The following is a 24986-nucleotide window of genomic DNA, read 5'->3' on the forward strand; positions in this document are numbered from 1 at the left end:
GGGACCCAGTAAGAGGTAATTGAATCATGGGGCAGGTCTTTCCCATGCTATTTGCATGACAGTGAATAAATCTCACGATATCTGATGGTTTTATAAAGCGAGCTCCCATGCACAAGCTTTTTTTTTTTTTTTTTTTTTTTTTTTTTTGCCCACCACCATGTAAGATGTGCCTTTGCTCTTCCTTCAGCCTCTACCATGATTATGAGGACTCTCCAGCCACGTGGAACTGTGAGTTTATTAAACCTCTTTCCTTTATAAATTACCCAGTCTCAGGTATGTCTTTATTAGCAGCATGAGAAGAGACTAATACAGCCTAGCCCAGAGATACTCAAAGTGTGGTTCCTAGACCAGCAGCATCAGCATCATCTGGGAACTTGTTATAAATGCACATTCTCAGGCCCACTTCAGGCTCCTCAATAAGAAACTCTGGGGTGGGGGCGTAGCCCAGGAACCTTCTTGTAGCTGGTCCTCCAGGTGATCCTAATGCATATTCAAGTTTGAGAATTACTGGCCAAATGCAAAGGTAAAAATGGTGTTAGATGGAGTGGTCAGGACTGTAGGGGTTGGTGTGAACATCTTCCTCAAGTGTCTCCCTGAGCGACAGTGTCTTGGACGTGCCTGGATATATTTTGGGTCTCAGAAAGCAACACTCAGCCCTAATCATGGTTTCCTTAGGTTTCTGTTTTGGAATTTGGGTAGAAAGGAGCATATGAAAGAAAGAGTTTGACACTACATCAGGTCCAGGATTTATTGTCCATTTCACTGAGTCCAGCATGGCTCAGAGTGACATTCAGTACATACCACATAACTAGCAAATGTTAAAATCTGAAAGATAATGATCTTGATCGTTCAAAGACTGTCATCAAAGGCTCTCAAGATTGAAAGGGACATAAAGATCACCCGGTTCAATTAACTGTCACTGACTGAAAGTTTGTCAGAGGTCAGCTAGATTTTGCTTGAATACCTGGAGAGGTGGGCATCTCACCACCTTATAAAGGAGCCCAGTCATTTTCCAGACACCTGAGATCTTGAAAAGTTTTCAGTTATGCAGAACTAAAATGACTTCCTAATAGAACTTCCAGCTCCTGATTTTGACTTCAGCTTCTGGAAGCATGCGTAACAAGGGTGGTCCCTCTCTCCAGTGAGATGCTTTCAGGGACTTAGAGACAAGCCTTGTACTTTGTTGAATCTTCTCCAGGCTAAGTGGCACCCCTGCCCCAACAATTTTCTTAAATTACCTACAAGGGTTCTATACCCCTACTTGTTTTTTTTTTTACAGCTGTTACCAAGTATCCCCAATCCTCCCCTTTTCTATGTTCCAAATCCAAATAAATAACAGAGGGGTAGGATTAGTTAATCTCTCCATTCAAAGGACAAGCCCGCCCCCAAAACTGCCCCCTCTGTCCTCACCTGGCTGAGGGTCAGCAGCTCCTTGGAGGATTTTGTCCTCAGGCACCTCAGCAGGTCCTCAGAGTCTGATGCATTCTTCCCACAGAAATGTGCAACCACCTGCAGCTATTTTGCAGAAAGGGCCAGGTTAGAGCATGACATTGGAAGCATCTAGGAAAATGGAAGCTGGAAAATGTCCTCCAATCAGACACAGGTTTGTCCTCCATACATGAGTCCATCCTGCTACCCCTGCCTAGCCCCACACCCCTATAATGGAAGGTGCACATGGCGGACAGGTTACCACTGCATCACCCTCACTCTCTTGCCTGGCTCTCCTTGTCATCTTTAGTGAACACCACAGCTGGGGATGGGAGTTTGCCAGTCTGTGACCATGGAATGGAATCAAGATTCATGGTCACAAAGAGATCAGTCCTGTGAGCTTGGCTGCATTGGTACTTGGCCCCTCCGGAGTCTAGAAGCCCAATCTTGAGGTGCTAAATAAGACAGAAACACCAAGAGCGAGGAGCAGCTTTGCAAGCTCCTTCATTGTCAGTAGAGGCAGGGCTCCAGATCAGATTCTTAGCTTGTCAGCCCTGCCCAAGCCCCAGGCCCACACACAGCCTGGAACGTCCTACCTGTCTTTTTCCTGCCTCTATACCAATCCTCCTCATTCTATAAGGCCTATGTCCTTCCCTCCACGATGTCCTTTCAGGGCATTGCACCCCCCAGAAACCCCTTCCTCATCCAATCTCCTATAAGCTTGATGTTCCCCACCTTCCATGCCTGGCCCATTGCTGAACACCTGCTTTCCTTGTCACTGAACCTTCCACATTTGTAGAACTCGCTCCCTGAAAGTGATGGTTCTCAATCTTCTGGGAGTCATGGATACTCTGAGAATCCAATCAAAGTCACAGACCCTCTCCCTGGGAAAACGTGCAAGCATGTGGAGTCTGGCACAATTGTGGGACCACTTCCCAAACCTATCCATGGATTCCAGGATTTAATCCTATCCATGGATAGGTGATAAAAAGATTAGATTGCCCTCAAGTTTAGGATGTGCTTTCTCCACTGATAAGTCCCAAAGCTCTAACAGAGCAGGGAAAATAGTGGGCACCCAGTGATGTGTGTCAAATAAATAAATATATGCCCATACTGAAAACAGTTTTATGGAGAATGTTACCAAAATCAGTATTTCTGTGTATTGAGGGTATTCTTTTTACAACTTTATAACTCTATGTTACTGCTCTTGGTATACACTGTTACTTTCTGTAAGATGTTTAAGAAAATTTACCACAAAAATGATGAATACTCAAGAGATGGCTCCACAGCCCAGTGCTTAATTAATGTGCATTGAATGAAACAGCTCATTTGTTAACTCATTCATTCAGAACACTTATGGCTGCCTGATATATACCAAGTATTATGTTGGGGGCCTGAAGGACAGAGAGATCCTGGTCTCTAGGGCCTCACGATCTAGTAGATAATTAAGACAAGAGACAGATGAGAAATATCGTGTGATAGATGCCTCTTATAATCCCAAGCCAGACAACACTAATCAGTCACAGCGTTATTTCCCACTGAGCTGGAAACAGCCTCTGAATCTTTCTTAACATAATGTCCTGGGTATCCATTCCCAGCAGAGTAGTGTAGGCACAGAAGAGCTGTATAGGATACAGGGCACTGAGTTATATATCACAAGCAAAGAATCACGGTAAGATGTAAGAACCATAACACGCATACACACACACTTGTGCACACCAGTGGTGTGGCGTTGTGTAGCTACTTCCATTTCCTGTGGAACCAGAACTTTCATGGAGGAACAAGGTTCACCTTGGGCCAGCATGAGGTTCCTTGGGCATGGTCACTAAGGAAAGCCAAACACGTGGTGAGAAGGTGCCCGAAACATTCTCTGCTAACTGAGGAGAGGAAGCTGGCAAGGTGTTAACAGTATACATACGTCCTCACTCTTCTCATAATCATAGGCTTTCAGGTAAGGGATGATGGCCACCCCACTCTCCATGATGGCTTTGTGGAATAAGCCTTCGGCCATGGGAGACAGTATCTGGAGAGAGAACACAGAAGACCCAGGAAAAGTTACTCCCCAGCGACACACATACCATTCACTCCTCTTCAAAGAAACCTTACCAGGAAGCCTCCTTAAAAGCTCTAAGCTTAGAGGGGAAAAAAGCCCTGGTTTGGGGGTTAAAGGACTAGCTGTGAAGGTTTGGGCAACTTACTTAACCTCTCTGAACCCCTGGTTCTTCATGGACTTTGATGTCAAATGTTCAGGCATGTGATTTCTAGCTCCTTCACTTCCTAGCTAGGTAACCTCGGAGAAGTTGCTTAATATATCTATTTTTTTCTTTTTTTTTTGAGATGGAGTCTCACTCTGTGGCCAGGCTGGAGTGCAGTGGCACAATCTCAGCTCACTGCAACCTCTGATGCCCAGGTTCAAGTAATTCTCCTGCCTCAGCCTCCAGAGTAGCTGGGATTACAGGGCCGTGCCACCATGCCCAGCTAATTTTTGTATTTTTAGTAGAGATGGGGTTTCACCATGTTGGCCAGGATAGTCTCAATCTCCTGACCTCTTGATCCACCCACCTCGGCCTTCCAAAGTGCTGGGATTACAGGCATGAATCACCACACCCGGCCAAGTTGCTTAATATTTCTAAGTATCAGTTCACTCCCCTGTAAAGCTGGAGTAAAAATTGAGCCCGTATCACAAAACTGTTGTGAAAAGCAGAAGAAGGAATAAACAGAACTCTTCACACAGGGTCTGGTCCAATTTTGCTCATGAAATAAAGGCTGTTATAATATATGAAAAGTTAGGTTAATATAATTCACCTTAGAAGGTAATTTTGAAGATGTAAAAAGACCACAGATATTGTCAAGTGCTATTCAGCAGAAGCTTTCTTAATTCACCACCATGTCACTGATTGCTGCAATTAACTTGCCAACTGATGCCAAGGAAATGCTGACCACTGAGCCAGTGGGCCTTTTTCTAGCACCTCTGTACATTTCTCTTCTCACCAGTTTCTTGGCAAGAATCAGGTTTGTTCGCTTCCAAACCTGTTTTGTCATTTGCACTTGTTATTGTAATTACATAATCAATGAAATATGAGAACAAATGAACTGTATGTGTAAAAAGAAAATCAAATTATGTCTGGAAAAAAAATTCTTGATAAAAGATGGCTAAAAAATATTGCGTCAGGTCAGGCATAGTGACTCATGCCTATAATCCCAGCAATTTGGGAAGTCAAAACAAGAGGATCACTTGAGCCCAGAAGTTCAAGACCATCCTGGGCAATATAGCCCAATACAGCTAGACCTCATCTCTAAAAAAATTAAAAAAAAAAAAAATTAGCTGGGCGAGGTGGCGCATGCCTTTAGTCCTAGCTCCTTGGGAGGCTGAGGCAGGACAATTGCTTGTGACCAGAGTTTGGTCTGCAATGAACTATGATCACCCACTGCTTGCCAGCCTGGGCAACAGAGTGAGACCTTGTCCCAAAAAAAATATATTGCTGTCACCGGGCACGGTGGCTCATGCCTGTAATCCCAGCACTTTGGGAAGACAAGGCAGGTGGATCACCTGAGGTCGGGAGGTCGAGACCAGTCTGACCAACATGGAGAAACCCCATCTCTACTAAAAATACAAAATTAGCCAGGCATGGTGGCACATGCCTGTAATCCCAGCTACTCAGGAGTCTGAGGCAGGAGAATTGCTTGAACCCGGGAGGCGGAGGTTGTGGTGAGCCTAGATTGCGCCATTGCACTCCAGCCCGGGCAACAAGAGCGAAACTCCATCTCAAAACAAATCAAAACAAAAATCCATATATGTGTGTGTATGTATATATATATACTATACGGATATCTATGTATCTATATATATAGATATATAGATATATAATACATATATTACTGTCAAATCGTGCGTGGACAAGAAAGAAGTAAAATATTTGCAGGAAAAGTATAAAAATCCCAAATGCAGTAAAATCAGGCGGCTTTGCATGCATCTTTAAGTTTGCACCCACTGTAAAGAAACTGCAATTTGAGGACAGCAAATTTTGCGGGTGGTTTATGCAAGATAATCCATGTTGGAACTCGAGTCGGCACACCAACTCTGCAAACATAAGGCTCCATATCAAACTTTTGGTGAGGGAATATACATTTTATGGTTTAAATTAAAATAAAATATTTATATGCATCTTTTGGCATTTCATGACTTAGCTGAGTTTCCTATTAAACAAGTAATTACCACTCTGGTAATTGAATACTAGGGTTTCTCCTCTACAAATACAAGGGATTTTCCCTCAAATTATTACTCACTCTGTGACCTCAGGTGATTTATTTAAACTTTCCCAATGACACTGTCTTGTCTGTGAAATTAGACTGAGCCCCTAACTCATAATGTGTGTGTGAGGCTTGAAAAAGACAATGTGTATTAAAGTGTTTGCTCAACATGAAGGCACCAATCAAATGTTAATAATTCATCATCATTTTTGGAAACTCCTGCACTGAGATTCATTCAAATCACAAAGCAGAGAACTCACAAGGCTTGAAACACTTATGGCTCCCGCGGACTCGCCAAAGATGGTCACAGAGCTGGGGTCCCCACCAAAGAACTCGATGTTCTTCTGGACCCAGGACAGAGCAGCCACCTGGTCCTTGAAGGCCCAGTTCCCCGGCGCGTGCTGATCCCATGTGCTGAGGACAAGAGGCAGGGTGAGAATTCTCAGTCAGCCATGGTGTGTTTCCCACAGCCCTGGATGTTGTCAGCAGAGGCTGTGGGCAGGCATCAGTGGGGAGGGGACTGAGAGTCAGAGGCCTGGAGAAGCTAGGGAAACTGGGCTCAGTTCTCACGCTTTGCTGGGATTTGAATTTCTTTGAGAATTTGATGAAAGCTATGCACCCGAGAAGAAATGCACATACAATATTGTAGGTGCAATTTCAAGTATTCATGGGCTCCTCAGAATCCATGAATCCCAATCCATGAATCCTGTGTTGCCCAGGCTGGTCTGGAATCCAAGAATCCGATCCTGAGAGTTGGTCTGTACTAGAAAGCAAGGGTTTCCTGGGCACAGAATTTTCCATGAAACTAAATTAATGTTAGTCATAATAACAATAACAGGCCAGACGCGGTGGCTCACGCCTGTAATCCCATCACTTTGGGAGGCCGAGGCGAGCGGATCACAAGGTCAGGAGATCGAGACCATCCTGGTTAATATGGTGAAACTCCATCTCTACTGAAAAAACAAAAAACAAAAAAAACCAAAAATATTAGCTGGGAGTGGTGGCAGGCACCTACAGTCCCAGCTATTCAGGAGGCTGAGGCAGGAGAATGGCATGAATCCGAGAGAAGGAGCTTGCAGTGAGCCGAGATTGTGCCACTGCACTCCAGCCTGGGAGACAGAGCGCCGTCTCAAAACAAAACAACACAATAACAGCAGCTGCAGCAAGTACAGGACACTGTTCGAAAGACTTTAAGGCTAAGAATCCTACAACCCTCACACCTATGAGGTAGGTGGTGCTGGTTTTTGTTCCTTTGCTTCTTTGGGTCTTCTCCACCCTTCTCTGCCCTGCCCCCGAAAAGCTGACCTCTAGGAATGGCATCACCCAGGCCTCAGCTGTGTGCCATGAGGGTGGGCTAGAGAGAGACTGCGATGTTTATCCCACCACCCCATGCTCCATCTCTGATGGGAAGTGTTTGGGCAGAGGCTGCTTTTTTCCACAGTAGCAGCTCATGCCAACTCCCTTCCACTAAACCTGGAGCCTGCTGTCAGGACACCAATGGATACATCAACTCTTTAATTCAGGCACAGAGAGGTTAAACCTCCTTGCCCAAGAGCTAGAAAGCTGCAGTTTTGGGATCCCACCCCCCAATCCTGCTCCCCCTGCCAATTGTATGTTTTCCAGGATGGAATTAATGGGAGAACAAATGAAACAAGTGGAAATGCCATAGAACCAAAGAAATATCTAGACTGAAAGCATGCATGCAGTGCACACCATATATGCACGTCATCCTGGGGCACATTCTACTCCCCTCCATTTTCCAGTTCCCCAGACTGCTCCTTCCCCTGGTCCCCTCCACTGTCCATGACCACTGAGCTGGCTCTGACTCCACCTTCTCTCTTCCAGGACCCTGCATCTGGTCAAGAGTCAAGCCCCGCCAATTTCACCTCCATTCTACTGTGGCTCCCACCCTGGACCCCGTTTCTTCATCTCTGTTTATCCTGAGAAGCATTATACCTTAATGGTTACCATCTCAGCCTCGAGCACAGGATTCACAGTCTGGTCACTTATTATATGGGTGACCTTGGGCAAGTCACTTAACCTGCTTTGCCTCAATGGTTCTCACATCTAAAATGGGAATAATGATAGTGCCCACTCCACATGGCTGTGAAGATTGACAGCGCCAGGCAGACAATAAGCATGTCATACACTCATGTTATATACATGTTAGCTATTGCTTTTGTGTTTGAATGACCCCATGGCCTGCATCAAGACAGCGCCTCCCAGTGGGGCTCCCCATCTGCAGCTGGACACCCCTGGCTCACCCTCCACTCGGCTTCAGAGTGAGATTCCTGGTAAACTACTCTGAGAAAGGTAATCCTGGCCCCTCAGTCTGTGTTGGATAAAGCCCAAACTCTATGTACAGCCTGGCATTCAAGATTCACTCGTTCTTAGGTCGCTCGGCATTGTCTCCGGCTACTGCATGCCTGCTCCTTGGGGATCTGGGGTGTCGATTACTTGGAGAGACTCACGTGAAGAAGCCAAATATTCCCAGCCGGTACTGGATGACCACAACCAGCACGTCCTCATAGGCAGCCAGAGCAGACCCATCGAAGATGGAGGCTGAGCCAGTCTTGAAGGCACCCCCTGGGAACCACACCAAGACCTGAGGTGGGGAGAGGAGTGTCCAGTCAACCAGGAGGCACCACCTCCCCTCCCCATGCAGGTGAGGCACACGTTCTTAACACCAAATAGAAATGTCCCACTTGCTAAGCGGGGTACGAGGTTTTGTCTTTTGAAGAAGGCCCAGGGTTAAGCATGTGGGCTCTGGCACCTGAGTGCCTGGGTTTGACTCCCACTGCCACTGACTAGCTGTGTGACCTTGGGAAGATTACTTAGCCTAAAGCTCATTTTTCTCATCTGTAAAATGTGAAGAAGGAAAGTATCTCACTAATGAAGTTATCATGAGGTTTAAACAAAATTCTGCATCTAAAGCTCATAGAACAATGAGCAATAGCACATTTCAAGTTTCAAGTGCTCAGAAATAGCTCACTAAATACCAGTGAGCCTGTGACCCACAGGAAGATGGAAACCATTGTAAGCATATATAAGAGCAAAAGCAGCTCAAGATGTTTCAGAGAAAAGCTCTCAGAGAGAGGAGAGGAAAGGAGGGGAGGGCAGAAAAGGAGAATGGAAGAGGGGAGGGGAGGGGAGGGGAGAAAAAGAGGAGGAGGAGAAAAAGAAAGAGGAGGAGGAAGGGAGAAGGAGAAGGAGGAAGGAGGAAGAGGAGAAGGAGAAAGGATGAAAAATGAAGAAAGAAAGAAGAGAAAGAAGAAAGGTCAGGCGCAATGGCTCATGCCTGTAATCCCAGCACTTTGGGAGGCTGATGTGGGCAGATTGCCTGAGCTCAGGAGTTTGAGAACACCCTGGGCAATATGGTGAAACCCTGTCTCTACTAAACCAAAAATTAGCCGGGCATGGTGGCAGGCACCTGTAATCCCAGCTAATCAGGAGGGTGAGGCACAAGAATCCCTTGAGCCTGGGTGGCGAAGGTTGCAGTGAGCCGAGTTTGCACAACTGCACTTCAGCCTGGGAACAGAGCAAGACTCTGTCTGCACCCCCCACCTCCCCCCAAAAAAGAAAAAAAAAACCGGGAAGAGTAAAAATTGTATTGATTAGAAAAATTGGGACCAGGAAACATAAGACATTATTCAAGTGGCATTATCTCTATTTATACATTTAATAACAAATCCCTTCCATTCTGTTTCTTGAGGTCATATTAGAGATTACAGCCTTTGGGGCAGGTAAAGAGAAGAAAGCCACAGAAGAAAGGGGAGGTAGACAAAGCGCTTTCTTTGGTGCCAGAATCTAGCGCCTACTGTGTGTACAACATGGAGCAAGTCATTTATGCCCTTCCTAGGCCTCATCTTCTCCATCTGTGGAATGGGTCCAAATCGTCCTTACCCAGTTAAATCAGGTGATGTACTGTGCCTGGTACACAGCAAGCATTTAATAGACATTACTGTTATGATACAAGACAGCCATCTTCCCCTGGCAGAGGCATGGGGAATGGAAGAGGATGCGAGGGTTTGGCTAAAGAAATAGAATATGCCTTTCCCCCACTCACTGACATAGGGATATTTTATATTCTTAAATGAAACACTTAACATGATTACCTGACTGTCTTCATTATAAACAGAAAAGTTGGAGGATAAAATTATCCTTTTTGAAAAAAGAGAGTGCGCCTAAAATGGCCGAATAGGAACAGCTCCAGCCTCCAGCTCCCAGTGTGAGCGACACAGAAGACGGGTGACTTCTGCATTTTCAACTGAGGTACCAGGTTCGTCTCACTGGGGCATGTCGGACAGTTGGTGCTGGTCAGTGGGTGCAGCCCAACCAGCAAGAGCTGAAGCAGGGTGAAGCATCATCTCACCTGGGAAGGGCAAGGGGGAAGGGAATTCCCTCCTAGCCAAGGGAAACTGAGACACACAACACCTGGAAAATGGGATAACTTCCACCATAATACTGCACTTTACCTAGGGTCTTAGCAAATGGCACAGCAGGAGATTATATCCCACGCCTGGCCCAGAGGGTCCCACACCCACAGAGCTTCCCTCGTTGCTAGCACAGCAGTCTAAGATCTAACTGCAAGGCAGCAGCGGGGCTGGGGGAGGGGCGGCCGCCATTGCTGAGGCTTAAGTAGGTAAACAACGCCACAGGGAGGCTTGAAGTGGGTGGAGCCCACCACAGCTCAGGGAGGCCTGCCTGCCTCTATAGACTCCACCTCTGGGGACAGGGCATAGCGAAACAAAAAGCAGCAGAAACCTCTGCAGATGTAAATGTCCCTGTCTGACAGCTTTGAAGAGAGCAGTGGTTCTCCCAGCATGAAGGTTTACATCTGAGAATGGACAGACTGCCTGCTCAAGTGAGTCCCTGACCCCCTGAGTAGCCTAACTGGGAGACAACCCCCCCACGAGGTGCAGACTGACACCTCACACCTCACACAGCTGGGTACACCTCTGAGATGAAGCTTCCAGAGCAAGAATCAGACAGCAACACTTACTATTCAGCAATATTCTATCTTTCGCAGCCTCCGCTGCTGATACCCAGGCAAATAGGGTCTAGAGTGAACCTCAAACAAAATCCAACAGACCTGCAACTGAGGGTCCTGACTGTTAGAAGGAAAACTAACAAACAGAAAGGACACCCACACCAAAACCCCATCAGTATGTCACCATCATCAAAGACCAAAGGCAGATAAAAACCACAAAGATGGGGAAAAAGCAGTGCAGAAAAGCTGGAAATTCAAAAAATCAGAGCACATCCCCCCCTCCAAAGGAACACAGCTCATCGCCAGCAATGGAACAAAGCTGGATGGAGAATGACTTTGACGAGTTGAGAGAAGAAGGCTTCAGACAATCAAACTTCTCAGAGCTAAAGGAGGAACTAAGTACCCAGAGCAAAGAAATTAAACCCTTGAAAAAATAATGGAAGAATGGATAACTAGAATAATCAATGCAGAGAAGTCCATAAACGAACTGATAGAGATGAAAACCATGAATCGAGAACTAGGTGACAAATGCACAAGCTTCAGTAACTGACTCAATCAACTGGAAGAAAGAGTATCAGTGATTGAAGACCAAATGAATGAAATGAAGCGAGAAGAGAAGTTTAGAGGAAAAAGGGTAAAAAGAAATGAACAAAACCTCCAAGAAATATGGGATTATGTGAAAAGACCAAATCTACATCTGATAGGTGTGCCTGAAACTGATGGGGAGAATGGAACCAAGTTGGAAAACACTCTGCTGGATATTATCCAGGAGAACTTCCCCAACCTAGCAAGGCAGGCCAATATTCATCTAGAGGAAATATAGAGAACGCCACAAAGATACGCCTCGAGAAGAGCAACTCCAAGACACATAATTGTCAGATTCACCGAAGTTGAAATGAAGGAAAACATGTTAGGAGCAGCCAGAAAAAAAGGTCGGGTTACCCACAAAGGGAAGCCCATCAGACTAACAGCAGATCTCTCAGCAGAAACTCTACAAGCCAGAAGAGAGCGGGGGCCAATATTCAACATTCTTAAAGAAAACAATTTTCAACCCAGAATTTCATATCCAGCCAAACTAACTTTCATACGTGAAGGAGAAATAAAATCCTTTACAGACAAGCAAATGCTTAGAGATTCTGTCACTCCTAGGCCTGCCCTACAGGAGATCCTGAAGGAAGCACTAAACATGGAAAGGGACAACTGGTACCAGCCATTGCAGAAACATGCCAAATCGTAAAGATCATCGACACTAGGAAGAAACTGCATCAACTAACGAGCAAAATAACCAGCTAATATCATAATGACAGGATCAAATTCACACATAACAATACTAACCCTAAATGTAAATGGACTAAATGGTCCAATTAAAAGACACAGACTGGCAAATTGGATAAAGAGTCAAGTTTACTGTATTCAGGAGACCCATCTCACATGCAGAGACACACATGGGCTCAAAATAAAGGAATGGAGGAAGATCTACCAAGCAAATGGAAAACAAAAAAAGGCAGGGGTTGCAATCCTAGTCTCTGATAAAACAGACTTTAAACCAACAAAGATCAGAAGAGACAAAGAAGGCCATTACATAATGGTAAAGGGATCAATTCAACAAGAAGAGCTAAGTATCCTAAATATATATGCACCCAATACAGATACAGGAGCACCCAGATTCATAAAGCAAGTCCTTAGAGACTTGCAAAGAGACTTAGACTCCCATACAATAATAATGGGAGACTTAAACACCCCACTGTCAACATTAGACAGATCAACGAGACAGAAATTAACAAGGATATCCAGAAATTGAACTCAACTCTGCACCAAGCGGACCTAATAGACATCTACAGAATTCTCCACCAAAGTCAACAGAATATACATTTTTCTCAGCACCACGTTGCACTTATTCCAAAATTGACCACATAGCTGGAAGTAAAGCACTCTTCAGCAAATGGAAAAGAACAGAAATAATAACAAACTGTCTCTCAGACCACAATGCAATCAAACTAGAACTCAGGACTAAGAAACTCAATCAAAACCGCTCAACTACATGGAAACTGAACAACCTGCTCCTGAATGACTACTGGGTACATAACGAAATGAAGGTACAAATAAAGATGTTCTTTGAAACCAATGAGAACAAAGATATAACATACCAGGATCCCTGGGACACATTTAAAACAGTGTATAGAGGGAAATTTATAGCACTAAATGCCCACAAGAGAAAGCAGGAAAGATCTAAAATTGACACCCGAACATCACAATTAAAAGAACTAGAGAAACAAGAGCAAACACATTCAAAAGCTAGCAGAAGGCAAGAAATAACTAAGATCAGAGCAGAACTGAAGGAAATAGAGACACAAAAAACCCTTCAAAAAAATCAACGAATCCAGGAGCTGTTTCTTTGAAAGAAACAAAATTGATAGACCACTAGCAAGACTAATAAAGAAGAAAAGAGAGAAGAATCAAATAGATGCAATAAAAAAATGATAAAGGGGATATCACCACTGACCCCACAGATATACAAACTACCACCAGAGAATACTATAAACACCTCTACGCAAATAAACTAGAAAACCTAGAAGAAATGGATAAATTCCTGGACACATACACTCTCCCAAGACTAAATCAGGAAGAACTTGAATCCCTGAATAGACCAATAGCAGGATCTGAAATTGAGGCAATAATTAATAGCCTACCAACCAAAAAAAGTCCAGGACCAGACGGATTTACAGCCGAATTCTACCAGAGGTTACAAGGAGGAGCTGGTACCATTCCTTCTGAAACTATTCCAATCAATAGAAAAAGAGGGAATCCTCCCTAACTCATTTTATGAGGCCAACGTCATCCTGATATCAAAGCCCGGCAGAGACACAACAAAAAAAAAGATAATTTTAGTCCAATATCCCTGATGAACATTGATGCGAAAATCCTCAACAAAATACTGGCAAACCGAATCCAGCAGCACATCAAAAAGCTTATCCACCATGATCAAGTGGGCTTCATCCCTGGGATGCAAGGCTGGTTCAACATATGTAAATCAATAAACATAATCCAGTATATAAACAGAACCAAAGATAAAAACCACATGATTATCTCAATAGATGCAGAAAAGGCCTTTGACAAAATTCAACAGGCCTTCATGCTAAAAACTCTCAATAAATTTGGTATTGATGGAACGTATCTCAAAACAATAAGAGCTATTTATGACAAACACACAGCCAATATCATACTGAATGGGCAAAAACTGGAAGCATTCCCTTTGAAAACTGGCACAAGAGACAGGGATGCCCTCTCTCACCACTCCTATTCAACATAGTTTTGGAAGTTCTGGCTAGGGCGATCCGGCAAGAGAAAGAAATAAAGCGTATGCAATTAGGAAAAGAAGAAGTCAAATTGTCCCTGTCTGCAGATGACATGATTGTATATTTAGAAAACCCCATCATATCAGCCCAAAATCTCCTTAAGCTGATGAACAACTTCAGCAAAGTCTCAGGATACAAAATCAATGTGCAAAAATCACAAGCATTCTTATACACCAATAACAGAGAAGCAGAGAGCCAAATCAAGAATGAACTCCCATTCACAATTGCTTAAAAGAAAATAAAATACCTAGGAATCCAACTTACAAGGGATGTGAAGGATCTCTTCAAGGAGAACTACAAACCACTGCTCAGTGAAATAAAAGAGGACACAAACAAATGGAAGAACATACCATGCTCATGGATAGGAAGAATCAATGTCATGAAAATGGCCATACTGCCCAAGGTAATTTATAGATTCAATGCCATCCCCATTAAGCTACCAATGACTTTCTTCACAGAATTGGAAAAAACTGCTTTAAAGTTCATATGGAACCAAAAGAGAGCCCGCATTGCCAAGACAATCCTAAGCCAAAAGAATAAAGCTGGAGGCATCACACTACCTGACTTCAAACTATACTACAAGGCTAAAGTAACCAAAACAGCATGGTACTGGTACCAAAACAGAGATATAAATCAATGGAACAGAACAAAGCCCTCAGAAATAATACCACACATCTACAGCCATCTGATCTTTGACAAACCTGACAAAAACAAGAAAGGGGGAAGGATTCCCTATTTAATAAATGGTGCTGGGAAAATTGGCTAGCTACAAGTAGAAAACTAAAACTGGATCCTTTCCTTACTCCTTATACAAAAATTAATTCAAGGTGGATTAGAGACTTAAATGTTAGACCTAAAACCATAAAAACCCTAGAAGAAAACCTAGGCAATACCATTCAGGACATAGGTGTGGGCAAGGACTTCATGTGTAAAACACCAAAAGCAATGGCAACAAAAGCCAAAATTGACAAATGGGATCTAATTAAACTAAAGAGCTTGTGCACAGCAAAAGAAACTACCATCAGAGTGAACAGGAAACCTACAGAATGGGAGAAAATTTTTGCAATATCTTCATCTGACAAAGGGCTAATATCCGGAACCTACAAAGAACTCAAAGAAATTTACAAGAAAAAAAAAAACAACCCTATCAAAAAGTGGGCAAAGGATATGAACAGACACTTCTCAAAAGAAGACATTCATACAGCCAACAGACACATGAAAAAATGCTCATCGTCACTCGCCATCAGAGAAATGCAAATCAAAACCATAATGAGATACCATCTCACCCCAGTTAGAATGGCAATCATTAAAAAAATAAGGAAACAACAGGTGTTGGAGAGGATGTAGAGAAATAGGAACACTTTTACACTGTTGGTAGGACTGTAAACTAGTTCAACCATTGTGGAAAACAGTGCAGCAATTCCTCAAGGATCTAGAACTAGAAATACCATTTGACCCAGTCATCCAATTACTGGGTATATACCCAAAGGATTATAAATCATGCTGCTGTAAAGACACATGCACACGTATGTTTATTGCAGCACTATTCACAATAGCTAAGACTTGGAATCAACCCAAATGTCCATCAGTGACAGACTGCATTAAGAAACTGTGGCACATATACACCATGGAATACTATGCAGCCATAAAAAAGGATGAGTTGGTGTCCTTTGTAGGGACATGGATGCAGCTGGAAACCATCATTCTCAGCAAACTATCACAAGGACAGAAAACCAAACACCGCATGTTCTCACTCATAGGTGGGAATTGAACAATGAGATCACTTGGACACAGGAAGGGGAACCTCACACACCGGGGCCTATTGTGGGGAGTGGGGAGGGGGGAGGGATAGCATTACGAGATATACCTAATGTACATGACGAGTTAATGGGTGCAGCACACCAACATGGCACATGTATACATATGTAACAAACCTGCACGTTATGCACATGTACCCTAGAACTTAAAGTATAATTTAAAAAAAAAAAAAAGATACCTCAAATTTAAAAAAAGTCAGACTCCTTTTAAGTAGTGTCTTTTCTGAAAGCTTACAGGTCACTAAATATGCAACAGATTGGAAAAACAGAACAAAATAAAAATTAAAAGTCAAGGCACTGCCAATAAAGAATCAATCAGAAAAACTGATCACGTGAATCTATCATTCGAATGATTTTTAAAAATTGTTGATGTGATTACATTTCCCTTTTACCCAACAGGGGGTAGTTCCGATTCCAGACATGCAGCTGCACTGCCTGGATCCCAGGCCAAGGTCCTGCTAGCTGGAGCTTGAAGCACACACAGCAGGCAGCCTTACGGGGAGCTTGGAGCCTGCATCGGCGTGGGCAGGCGCATAGATGTTCAGGTACAGGCAGTCTTCTGACGCGCCAATATTGGGGTAATGCACCTTGAGCATGTGTTGATCTAAGCGCAGCCACTCTGAGTTCTGGAGGCACCTTGGAGAAGGAGAGGAGAAAACCCTCAGAAAAAGTTATCAGCAAACTTGCCTGGGAAGGGCCAGTTCTTCTGAGAGCAGGGAGGCCTGGCCGTCTCCTCTGTCTGAGCAGAAGAGGCAGCTACTGGTACAAAGTCCAATCATACCCAAACCCCCATGGTTTCCAAAACAAACAAGCAAGCAAATTATAATTCTCTTTGATCTGGTTCCTGGCTAGGAAAGCACATGGTGTAGAATAATTGCACCATTACCACCCACCACCCTCCTATGCCACCACGATAATATAGACACACATAACAAACCAAGCTGGCCCAACAATTCCCTAAACCACAGAGGGCAGGACACAGTCGAATAACAAGGGCTTTGCCCCTGCGGCTCCCTCTTCTGTCCCCAGAAGAGCAAAGGAACATTTCCAGTCCTCTGTACCTGGAACAAACCGGGATAGACTCCCGCACCCAGGCTTTGCTCAAGCCGGGCCCTCTGCCTCGACTGCTCTCTCCCCATATCTGCGTGCTCACATTCTTCCCTTTGTTTCAGATTCACTCTAACTTGCCACCTCCTCCCAGAAGAATTCTGAGATTTCTCCAGTTCTACTATATCTCTTCTTTGGAAACACCCACCTACTTTGTGTTCTTTCCCAGAACTTGTCCTAAGCTTGTTCGTGTGCATTATCATCATCCCCAGCTCAGCTCTGAGCACCGGAAAGCCTACGACTCTACAGAGGTTTTAGTCACTTCTGTACCTCAGAGCACCAGCAGAGCATGATACACCATAAGATTAAGTGAGGCTGTCATGTGAATGTTTCTACCATACTGTGTGCACAATCAATGCTAGTTGTTTTCGTAATAGAATAGTGCGCAATATCGCTGCTCGTCTTCTCCTGACAGGTGTTCATGCCTCCTTGCCCCTTTTGTATGTTGTTGATCAGGCCTCAGTGCTTTCAGAAAAGCCATCTCTGACCTCCCATCCAAGCTGGGCCAGGTGGGTATTTGTTTCCCCTCAGCACCCTTCCCTGACACCCTAATGGTTGCCCTTTCCATCTTATATTTTAACTGTCAATTACGGTTTACATTCCTGCCACCATCACCCCTCTGCATGCTGCCTGAGGACAGCAGTGACTCATCCCCTGCCATGTCCCCAGGCCTAATGGAGAGCCAGTTATCAAGTTGGTTCTCAATGAATATTAGTTGGGTGAATGAATGAATGTACACAACAAATGAGTTTCAGCTTGATGTCCTCAGTCCTTGGACCACATCGGGTCATCTGTGGCTTAGGGAATATCCTGGCACCAAAATTTATTCTACCAGGAACCCATGTGGCCCAACCTGAGAGCTTGACAGAATCTAAAGAGGTGGAAGATTCTAGGGGGATTTTCAAGTCTCACTGCCCACCCAGTAAGTCTCACCTCACCCCTCCACAATTAACCTGGTAACTGCTTACCTACCCGAGCTTGAAAATCTGCAGTGACCAGGAGCTCCTTACCTCCCAGAGTCCCTGTGTCACAGAGACACGTCCACATGTTCATTCCACGGGTATTTATGGAGTTCACCATGGGCCAGGTATTGCATCAGGCACAGTTTTGACAGCTGGAGCTGACACCCTTCTAGTGTGGTTCTTCTCAATAAAGCCCCACCCAGTCTGACCACAGAGGCCAGGCTTGGGTGAGAGGTCACAAGAAGATACCTAGACAGTCCCTTCTGATCAAACGACTCAGTAAACCCATCTCAGCACTTCCAGAACACCTGGCTGGTGATCAGTCTCTAGAGAACATACAGATAATAGTTTCCTGGGATCGGCTCGGGATATTCTGATTCAGAAAGTTCAGAAGGGAGCTTGGAGAATCGGCATATTTTTAAAGATGCCTCCAGCGTCCTGGCCATCAGTCGGTTTAGGAGTCAGGAGATTACCGAACCACTGGTTCGAGTCTCAAGCCCTCTCTTTCCCTCCTCCCCCATCCATGCCAATCCCTCTTCTTTCTCACTGGGCTGCATGACCTGCATTCCTGCCACTCCCAGAGTCACAAACCACCCGTGGGCCCGAACCTGGTCTTACAAATTAGGGTAGGAGGTGGCTTCTCGCAAGTTATCCCAGGGCGATGCAGGCTGAGGGTTCGTAAATCGCAGGGGTCCCAGCGGGGGAGCAGCAAAGGGGACTCCGAGGAACACGTTCACAGGCACAGGGCTTCCCAGCACAGTGACTTGCTTGCCCTGAATCCATCCCAGCCTGGTGTTCCTCTGTGGCCCTTCAGCAGAAGGCCCTGGGGAAACACATGGAGGAATCAGGAGCAGGCTGGGGACAGGCAGGGTCATGGCCCACCCAGCCTGTGGCTCCCCAGTGGGGACATGCTTCCTTCACCCAGAGGCTGTGCAGCTGACGGTATCCAGGTTCCCTCTCCATGAATCCAGGTCCACGGCTTCTTCCAAGATTGCTGTAGAAGTCACCCCATGAGACCACTGACTTAGTTTCTCCTAGGAACCCAGCAGCACCTAGCCACAAAATCTCCCCCATTCACTCAGGAACCCATCTCCCTTCTGCTGAGAGCTCTTTCTTTCTACAGGATTGACACACACCAAACTCTGTAGATCCTGGGATGCCACAAACTCATCTTCCCAGGGGTTCCTACACTTCTGTCACTCCACACCCTCTGGCACCACTGCCGGCACATCTGTGCAGCACCTGCATGATTACTGGCTTTTTATTTTTTTCTTAAAATTTAATTTCAATAAACTCCTTTTAACATTTTACCTAGAAGAATTCCAAGTAATGACATTTATGGAATTGTGGTTGGTGAGTTAGGTATATGCTTTTGAATACACATGAATATTCATGGATGAAAATTTAAAATTCTCAAGCAGATGCTTCCTGAAATCAACCCATCTACTTCCAGCAGCATGGCACTTTGGGAGACTGGGCATGCAGGAGTCTCAGTCACCACACAGAACGTGGAGGCCTGGGAAGGAAACTGCCCGGCTACTTACTTAGCAAGACCCGGGTGTCTTAGCACTGTTTCTAATGTCATTTCATTACTGAAAGTCCTGTCGCTGCAGCCAGGAGTGCGGAAGCACAGGCTCTGCTCCTCACACCTCCCCAGTGCTCAGGATAGTGTCCCTCTAAACCCCTTGCAGCGTGTGAGCAGTCCAAGGGCAGAACCAGGGTCTTTTGTGCACTACCCACCCCAAGAAGGAAGCTCTGGTCCTAGGTTCTCGGCAACACCAGAACATTGATGCCATCAAAGTACTGCATAGCTCTCCACAGACCCTCAGAGACCTCTAAAAAATAACCTCGTTTCTACCAGTGGAAAATCCTCTCCCACCCCATCTTCTGAGAGCCCTCCTCCCCCATTGGATATCTCACCCTTGGTGGGGGCTGCAAGGACCCAGATAGCCCAAAATAGGATCTGGCCTGGGTGCACCCAATTCCCACTCATTTGGCTGCCTGCCCGAACTCCGTGAACATCGACGGCTCCTGCTGACCTCAGAGAGCTTCAGTTGGGAGCCAGAAAGAGCTTCTTGTTAACTGGTAAGTGCTGAATAGGCAGGCAGAGGCAGCCGAGTTACTGAAGAACAGCATCAGAACAATATTCTCAAAGGAATTGACCAAGCAAGACTTTCCTGTTCTGATTTACATAAGAAGCTGACGATTAACTCTTGAGTTGGGGAAAGATAATTTGATCGGCTTTGGACTTCCGGGATGGGGGAAATAGGAAAGACATTCCAGACCAGGCAAGACATTTTAGGATTACGAGTGCCAGAGGCCCAAGGATGAATGTGGTTTCCAGCCCCGCTTGTAGAACACAGTGCAGGCTGGAGAAGCCGAGAAGTTTCTGAGAAGAGGAAGAAGGTTGCTGCTGGAACAAGCCAGTGGCTCTGAAGGCACAAACACTGCCAGCTCAGACTGGCAGCCCGGCTGGCCCTGCCAACAAGAGTCTTCAATGGCCATTTGGTCTACAGCCTCCTTGGCAACCTTGAGGCCTCTTAGATTATATTATTTCCCCTCTGGCCCTTCATGGTTGCCACCAAAAAGATTCTCCCTGGCCTTCAAATCTGTCCCTTCATCTGACCAGAAATATTATCAATTCTCTACACCACTGCTCACTCAACTGTTTTAAAGCACTTCACACAAACTATCTTGTTGCCAACACCACCACCCCCAGTGTGGATGTCTTTCTTCTCCAGCTTCTTCTTTAAAATCCAATTTAACTGCCACCTCTTCCAAGAACCTTCCCCTGATTCTCCTGAACTTCTCAGTGCTTTGCTTTTCCAACCTCTCTTATTCTCTAATAAACCGTAGCCATGACTCTCTTCCTCCTTGGAGTACACCTTGGACTTTTCCAGGTGCATATTCATCACAGTGTCTTACATGTGCCCTGTGGCTTCCCAAAGCTCAGCTCTAGACCTTTTGTCTTCACAGTTTGTTCCATTGCCACTACCAAATTCACTATCAATTTACTTGATTTTTTTTTTATTTAAATTGAGATTTTTTTAAAGGCTGTTATTAAAGAAAATTGTATCTACCTAGTGCAACAAGGATAGTGTTTTGGGAAGAGCAAGCCAATATATCTTGCATTTCTATACCACAAAACCATTCCCTTACCTCTAGCAACCATTACAATGAAGGGGAGGTATATGGTGGAGAAGATCCCCAAAATAGGACAAACAGGAAAATCCAGCCCTTCTGTACAGTGGATTTTTGGAAAGGAGAAGGGAAGAGAGGTAGGGAAAGCACCTGTGATGCAAAGTGCCCTGACTCCCCCTCTTAGACATAGGTCCTAAAGGGGTACAGCAATGGGGGAAAGTGATGGGGTGCAGTGAGGGGCTGAAATGTGTGCCAAGGACGAAATGTGTGCTAAGCAGTGAAGGGTTCTCCAGGAGGATACTGACAGAAGGGTTCCACATCTCAACCAACCTGGGGCAGCCACAGCAGAGCAGAAGTGGTTGGGCCAAGAGAGATCTCAGAGAGTGCTCCCACTACCGTTGGATCCCCAATTCCTTGAAATGGATCCAGACATCACCGTGTGGCTTTGAAGAAAACTCAGAGGTGACTACCAACCTGGCTGGGAGCTAGAGGAGGAGGAGGAGGGCAGGGGGCTACAGATGCACTTCATGGACTCGATAACAGAGTGAAACCACAGCCTGGCCTGTGCTGGAGCACAGTGCTGAGCACTATGCACGGTGAGGTGGGGCACTGAGCCAGCCAGGGAGGGTCAGTGGGCTTTGATCAAGACGAGAGGACAGACCATGAGCTCACCACGTGAGAATTCATCCTCCTCCCAGGAGCCCGGGCAGCGGGACGTTTCTGTGGAGACCACAACAACGCAAGGACTTCTGCAGGTGGGTCCAAGCTCCCTCTGCCCTCTCACTCATGTGGTCCTATTAGCATCCCTTGACTTACACAGCCTGACACCATCTTGGCAAGGAGTGTGGGTGGGGTGGGGAGCAAATCTGAGAGGCTATGGATTTATTTGAAGTGATTATGCTATCTAAAGAGACCGTTTAAGTTACTGAATAGGACTTTACCAGACTGAGTTAGATGTAATTATCTATCATTAACCAGAGGGGCGAAGAATTCTCCATGCTAAAAATGGAAATTAACAAGCATTATATATATACACATACATATGTGTGTGTGTATATATATGTGTGTGTGTATGTATATATAACATGCTATAATACCACCAAACTGAGTCTTTCTCTTCCACAAAATCAGAATGCAAAGAGAACTATAGAGGAAATGGTTTCCTAATGAAACGCCTTCTATCTGCTGTTCTCTTTAGGTACCGCCTCTGTCGCAGGCATCCCCTAATGCACAGGACCTACTCTGTGAGGAATACTGATAATGTCAGGAATCAATGCCACTAGCCTTCATTTACAGAATGCCTTATAGGTACCAGACCCTGGGCTAAATGCTTTCTTTGCATCTGTTACCTAATTTAATGTGATTAGTCTCATTTTGTAGATGAGGAAACTGAGATTTTGCAAGATGGGATTGCTGGTCCAATATCACAAAGCTGAGAAGCAGCAGCTGGGACTAGAGCTCAGGTTTCCTGCCCTTGAGCTGCAGGCTTTGCAATTTGGGGAGGAGGGAGTAGGAAAGGAGAGGCAATAGAAAGATCTGGGAGGATGGGCCGGCTTCTGCAGTTCTTGGGCCATGAAAAATTACTTAATCTTCTAGAAAGCTGAATAACCACCTTGGACCTTGATGTCCCCATCAGTAGCACAGGTCAGTGGCCTGGATGGCCCCTGGGAGACACAGACCTTTGATAGGCTCTCCCTGTTCTCCCAGATTACTCTGCTGAAACCCTGAGGGAGAAAACCAAGATGAGGGCTAAGGACTTGTTCTTTAAGCAGCTTGGTTTAAAACATAGGTTCATCTACCTCTGCCGATAGGTGGTAAAGATCAAAGCCCACTTTGGGATCCTCATAAAGAGAGGCTAAAGGAACTTTGAAGGTACGAGAGCAATGGCAGCTGCCTCAGGGTGGAAACCAGCCTGTAGGTGGACAAAACAAAGAAGTGGTGCTCTGGTGCTGGAATCAGGTCACTAGGCAATGCCCCATACACCACATATGGACCCACAGCTAGGAAGCCTTAAAGCTTCCATCTCATAACCTGTTTCTTCAAACCTCTCACACATTCATATTAAACCCAAACACTTTAACTTGACCTTCAAATTTTTTCTCATCTGACTCCATTCTATGATTCCAAACTAATGCCTCACTGCAACCCCACTGCTACCCCCACCACTGCACCCCATCACTGCACCCCCACCACTACCCCCACCACTGCACCCCGTCACTGCACTCTACCACTGCACCCCATCTCTGTGCACCATCACTGTGCCCCATCACTGCACCCCCACACTGCATCCCACCACTGCACCCCATCACTACACCCCATTGCAGCACCCCATCACTATACCCCACCACTGCACCCCACCATTGCATCCCACCACTGCACCCCATCACTGCACCTCCACCATTATCCCATCACTATACCCTACCACTGCACTCCCACCACTGCACCCCACTACTGCACTCCATCACTACACCCACCACTGCACCCCCACCACTACCTCCATCACTGCACCCCACCACTGCACCCCCACCACTGCATCCCACCACTGCACCCCATCACTGTGCCCCACCACTGTACCCCACTACTGCACCTGATCACTGCACCCCACCACTGCACCCCATCACTGCACCCCTGCCACTGCAGCTCCACTGCTACCCCCATCACTGCACCCCCACCACTGTACTCCACCAATGCTCCCCATTTCTATAGCCCATTGCTGCACTCCATCACTGCACCCCCACCACTGCACCCCACCACTGCACCCCATCACTGCACCTTCACCATTATCCCATTGCTGTACCCTGCCACTGCACCCCACCACTGCAGCTCCACTGCTACCCCATCACTGCATCCCACCACTGCACTGCATCACTGCACTCCATCACTGCAACCCCACCATTGTACTACATCACTGTACCCCCATTACTGCACTTACCACTGAACCCTCACCAATATACTTCATCACTCTACCCCACCACTGCAGGCCACTACCTCCCATCCCTGCAAGCCCATGGTTGTGCCCTATCACTGCATCCCATCTCTATACCTCATCACTGCACCCCGTCACTGTACCTCCACTCCTGCATCTCATCACTGCACCCCCATCACTATATCCAGTGTTTGTTATATTTTCCTCCCCTGGAATGTTTTGCCTTGAATTCTTTTTTTCTTTCCTTTTTTTTTTTTTTTTTTTCAGACAGTGTCTCTCTGTCACCCAGACTTGAGTGCAGTGGCATGACAAACTCCTGGGCTCATGTAATCCTCCCACCTCCATCTCCCAAGTATCTAGGACTACAGGTGCACACCACCACACCTGGCTAATTTATTTTTATTTTTTTATTTTTGGAGAGATGGAGTCTCACTATGTTGCCAAGTCTGGTCTCCAACTCCTGGTCTCAAGTCATCCACCAGCTTCTGCCTCCCAAAGCTCTGGGATTACAGGGGTGTGGCCAGGCAGGGCCCACCACACTCAGGTGACTTCTTTACCCGATGAAATCCTACTTGTCTTAAAGATTCCATGAAAAACCACTTCCTCCATGTAGACCTCCTCATTACCAAATGCTAGACTCATTCTCCTCTTCCCACTCATGCACTTTTTGATGACTCTATTATTTACAATACGCTGCCCTTGTTCTATAGGTGGTATACCCAATGATAATGATGATGATGACTATGACAAGGACCATGTGATCTCTCATGCAGGTCACAAAACTTCAGCCCACCTCGGATTTAAGCCACAGCTGCAGTGGACCGTAGTGTGCAGGCCCAGCCTCCCTTTGCACTGACAGCATACCACCTGCAGCATGGGTGGGCCCCTGGCTTTCTATTTTCTGCCCCAGGGCAGAAACGTCCCTTCTGTCTTTGCTCAAGTGAGATTAGAATTACAGGACAGGTGGAGTCCCCCAGGAGGAACCCTCAACAGAAGGGCCATGAGAGC

The 24986-nt window shown here is 45.7% G+C and overlaps 1 protein-coding gene across 3 annotated transcripts in view; it reads right to left on the reverse strand.

Annotated features, from left to right (window-relative positions):
- CES5A (carboxylesterase 5A) overlaps positions 1–20086 on the reverse strand; it is a 33932-nt gene extending 13846 nt beyond the window's left edge. The window contains 7 exon segments of one of the 3 annotated variants that reach the window (NM_001168494.1): positions 1411–1515; positions 3347–3451; positions 5940–6093; positions 8151–8284; positions 16430–16478; positions 18530–18734; positions 19832–19982. In NM_001168494.1, coding sequence (NP_001161966.1) covers positions 1411–1515; positions 3347–3451; positions 5940–6093; positions 8151–8284; positions 16430–16478; positions 18530–18734; positions 19832–19904 — 825 coding nt within the window. In that variant the 5' untranslated portion in view covers positions 19905–19982. 3 annotated transcript variants of the gene reach the window in all.
- Between the last annotated feature and the right edge of the window lie 4900 nt (positions 20087–24986).

The sequence above is a fragment of the Macaca mulatta genome, chromosome 20 (genome assembly GCF_049350105.2).
Source record: "Macaca mulatta isolate MMU2019108-1 chromosome 20, T2T-MMU8v2.0, whole genome shotgun sequence".
In the NCBI taxonomy this organism is placed as follows: domain Eukaryota; kingdom Metazoa; phylum Chordata; class Mammalia; order Primates; family Cercopithecidae; genus Macaca; species Macaca mulatta.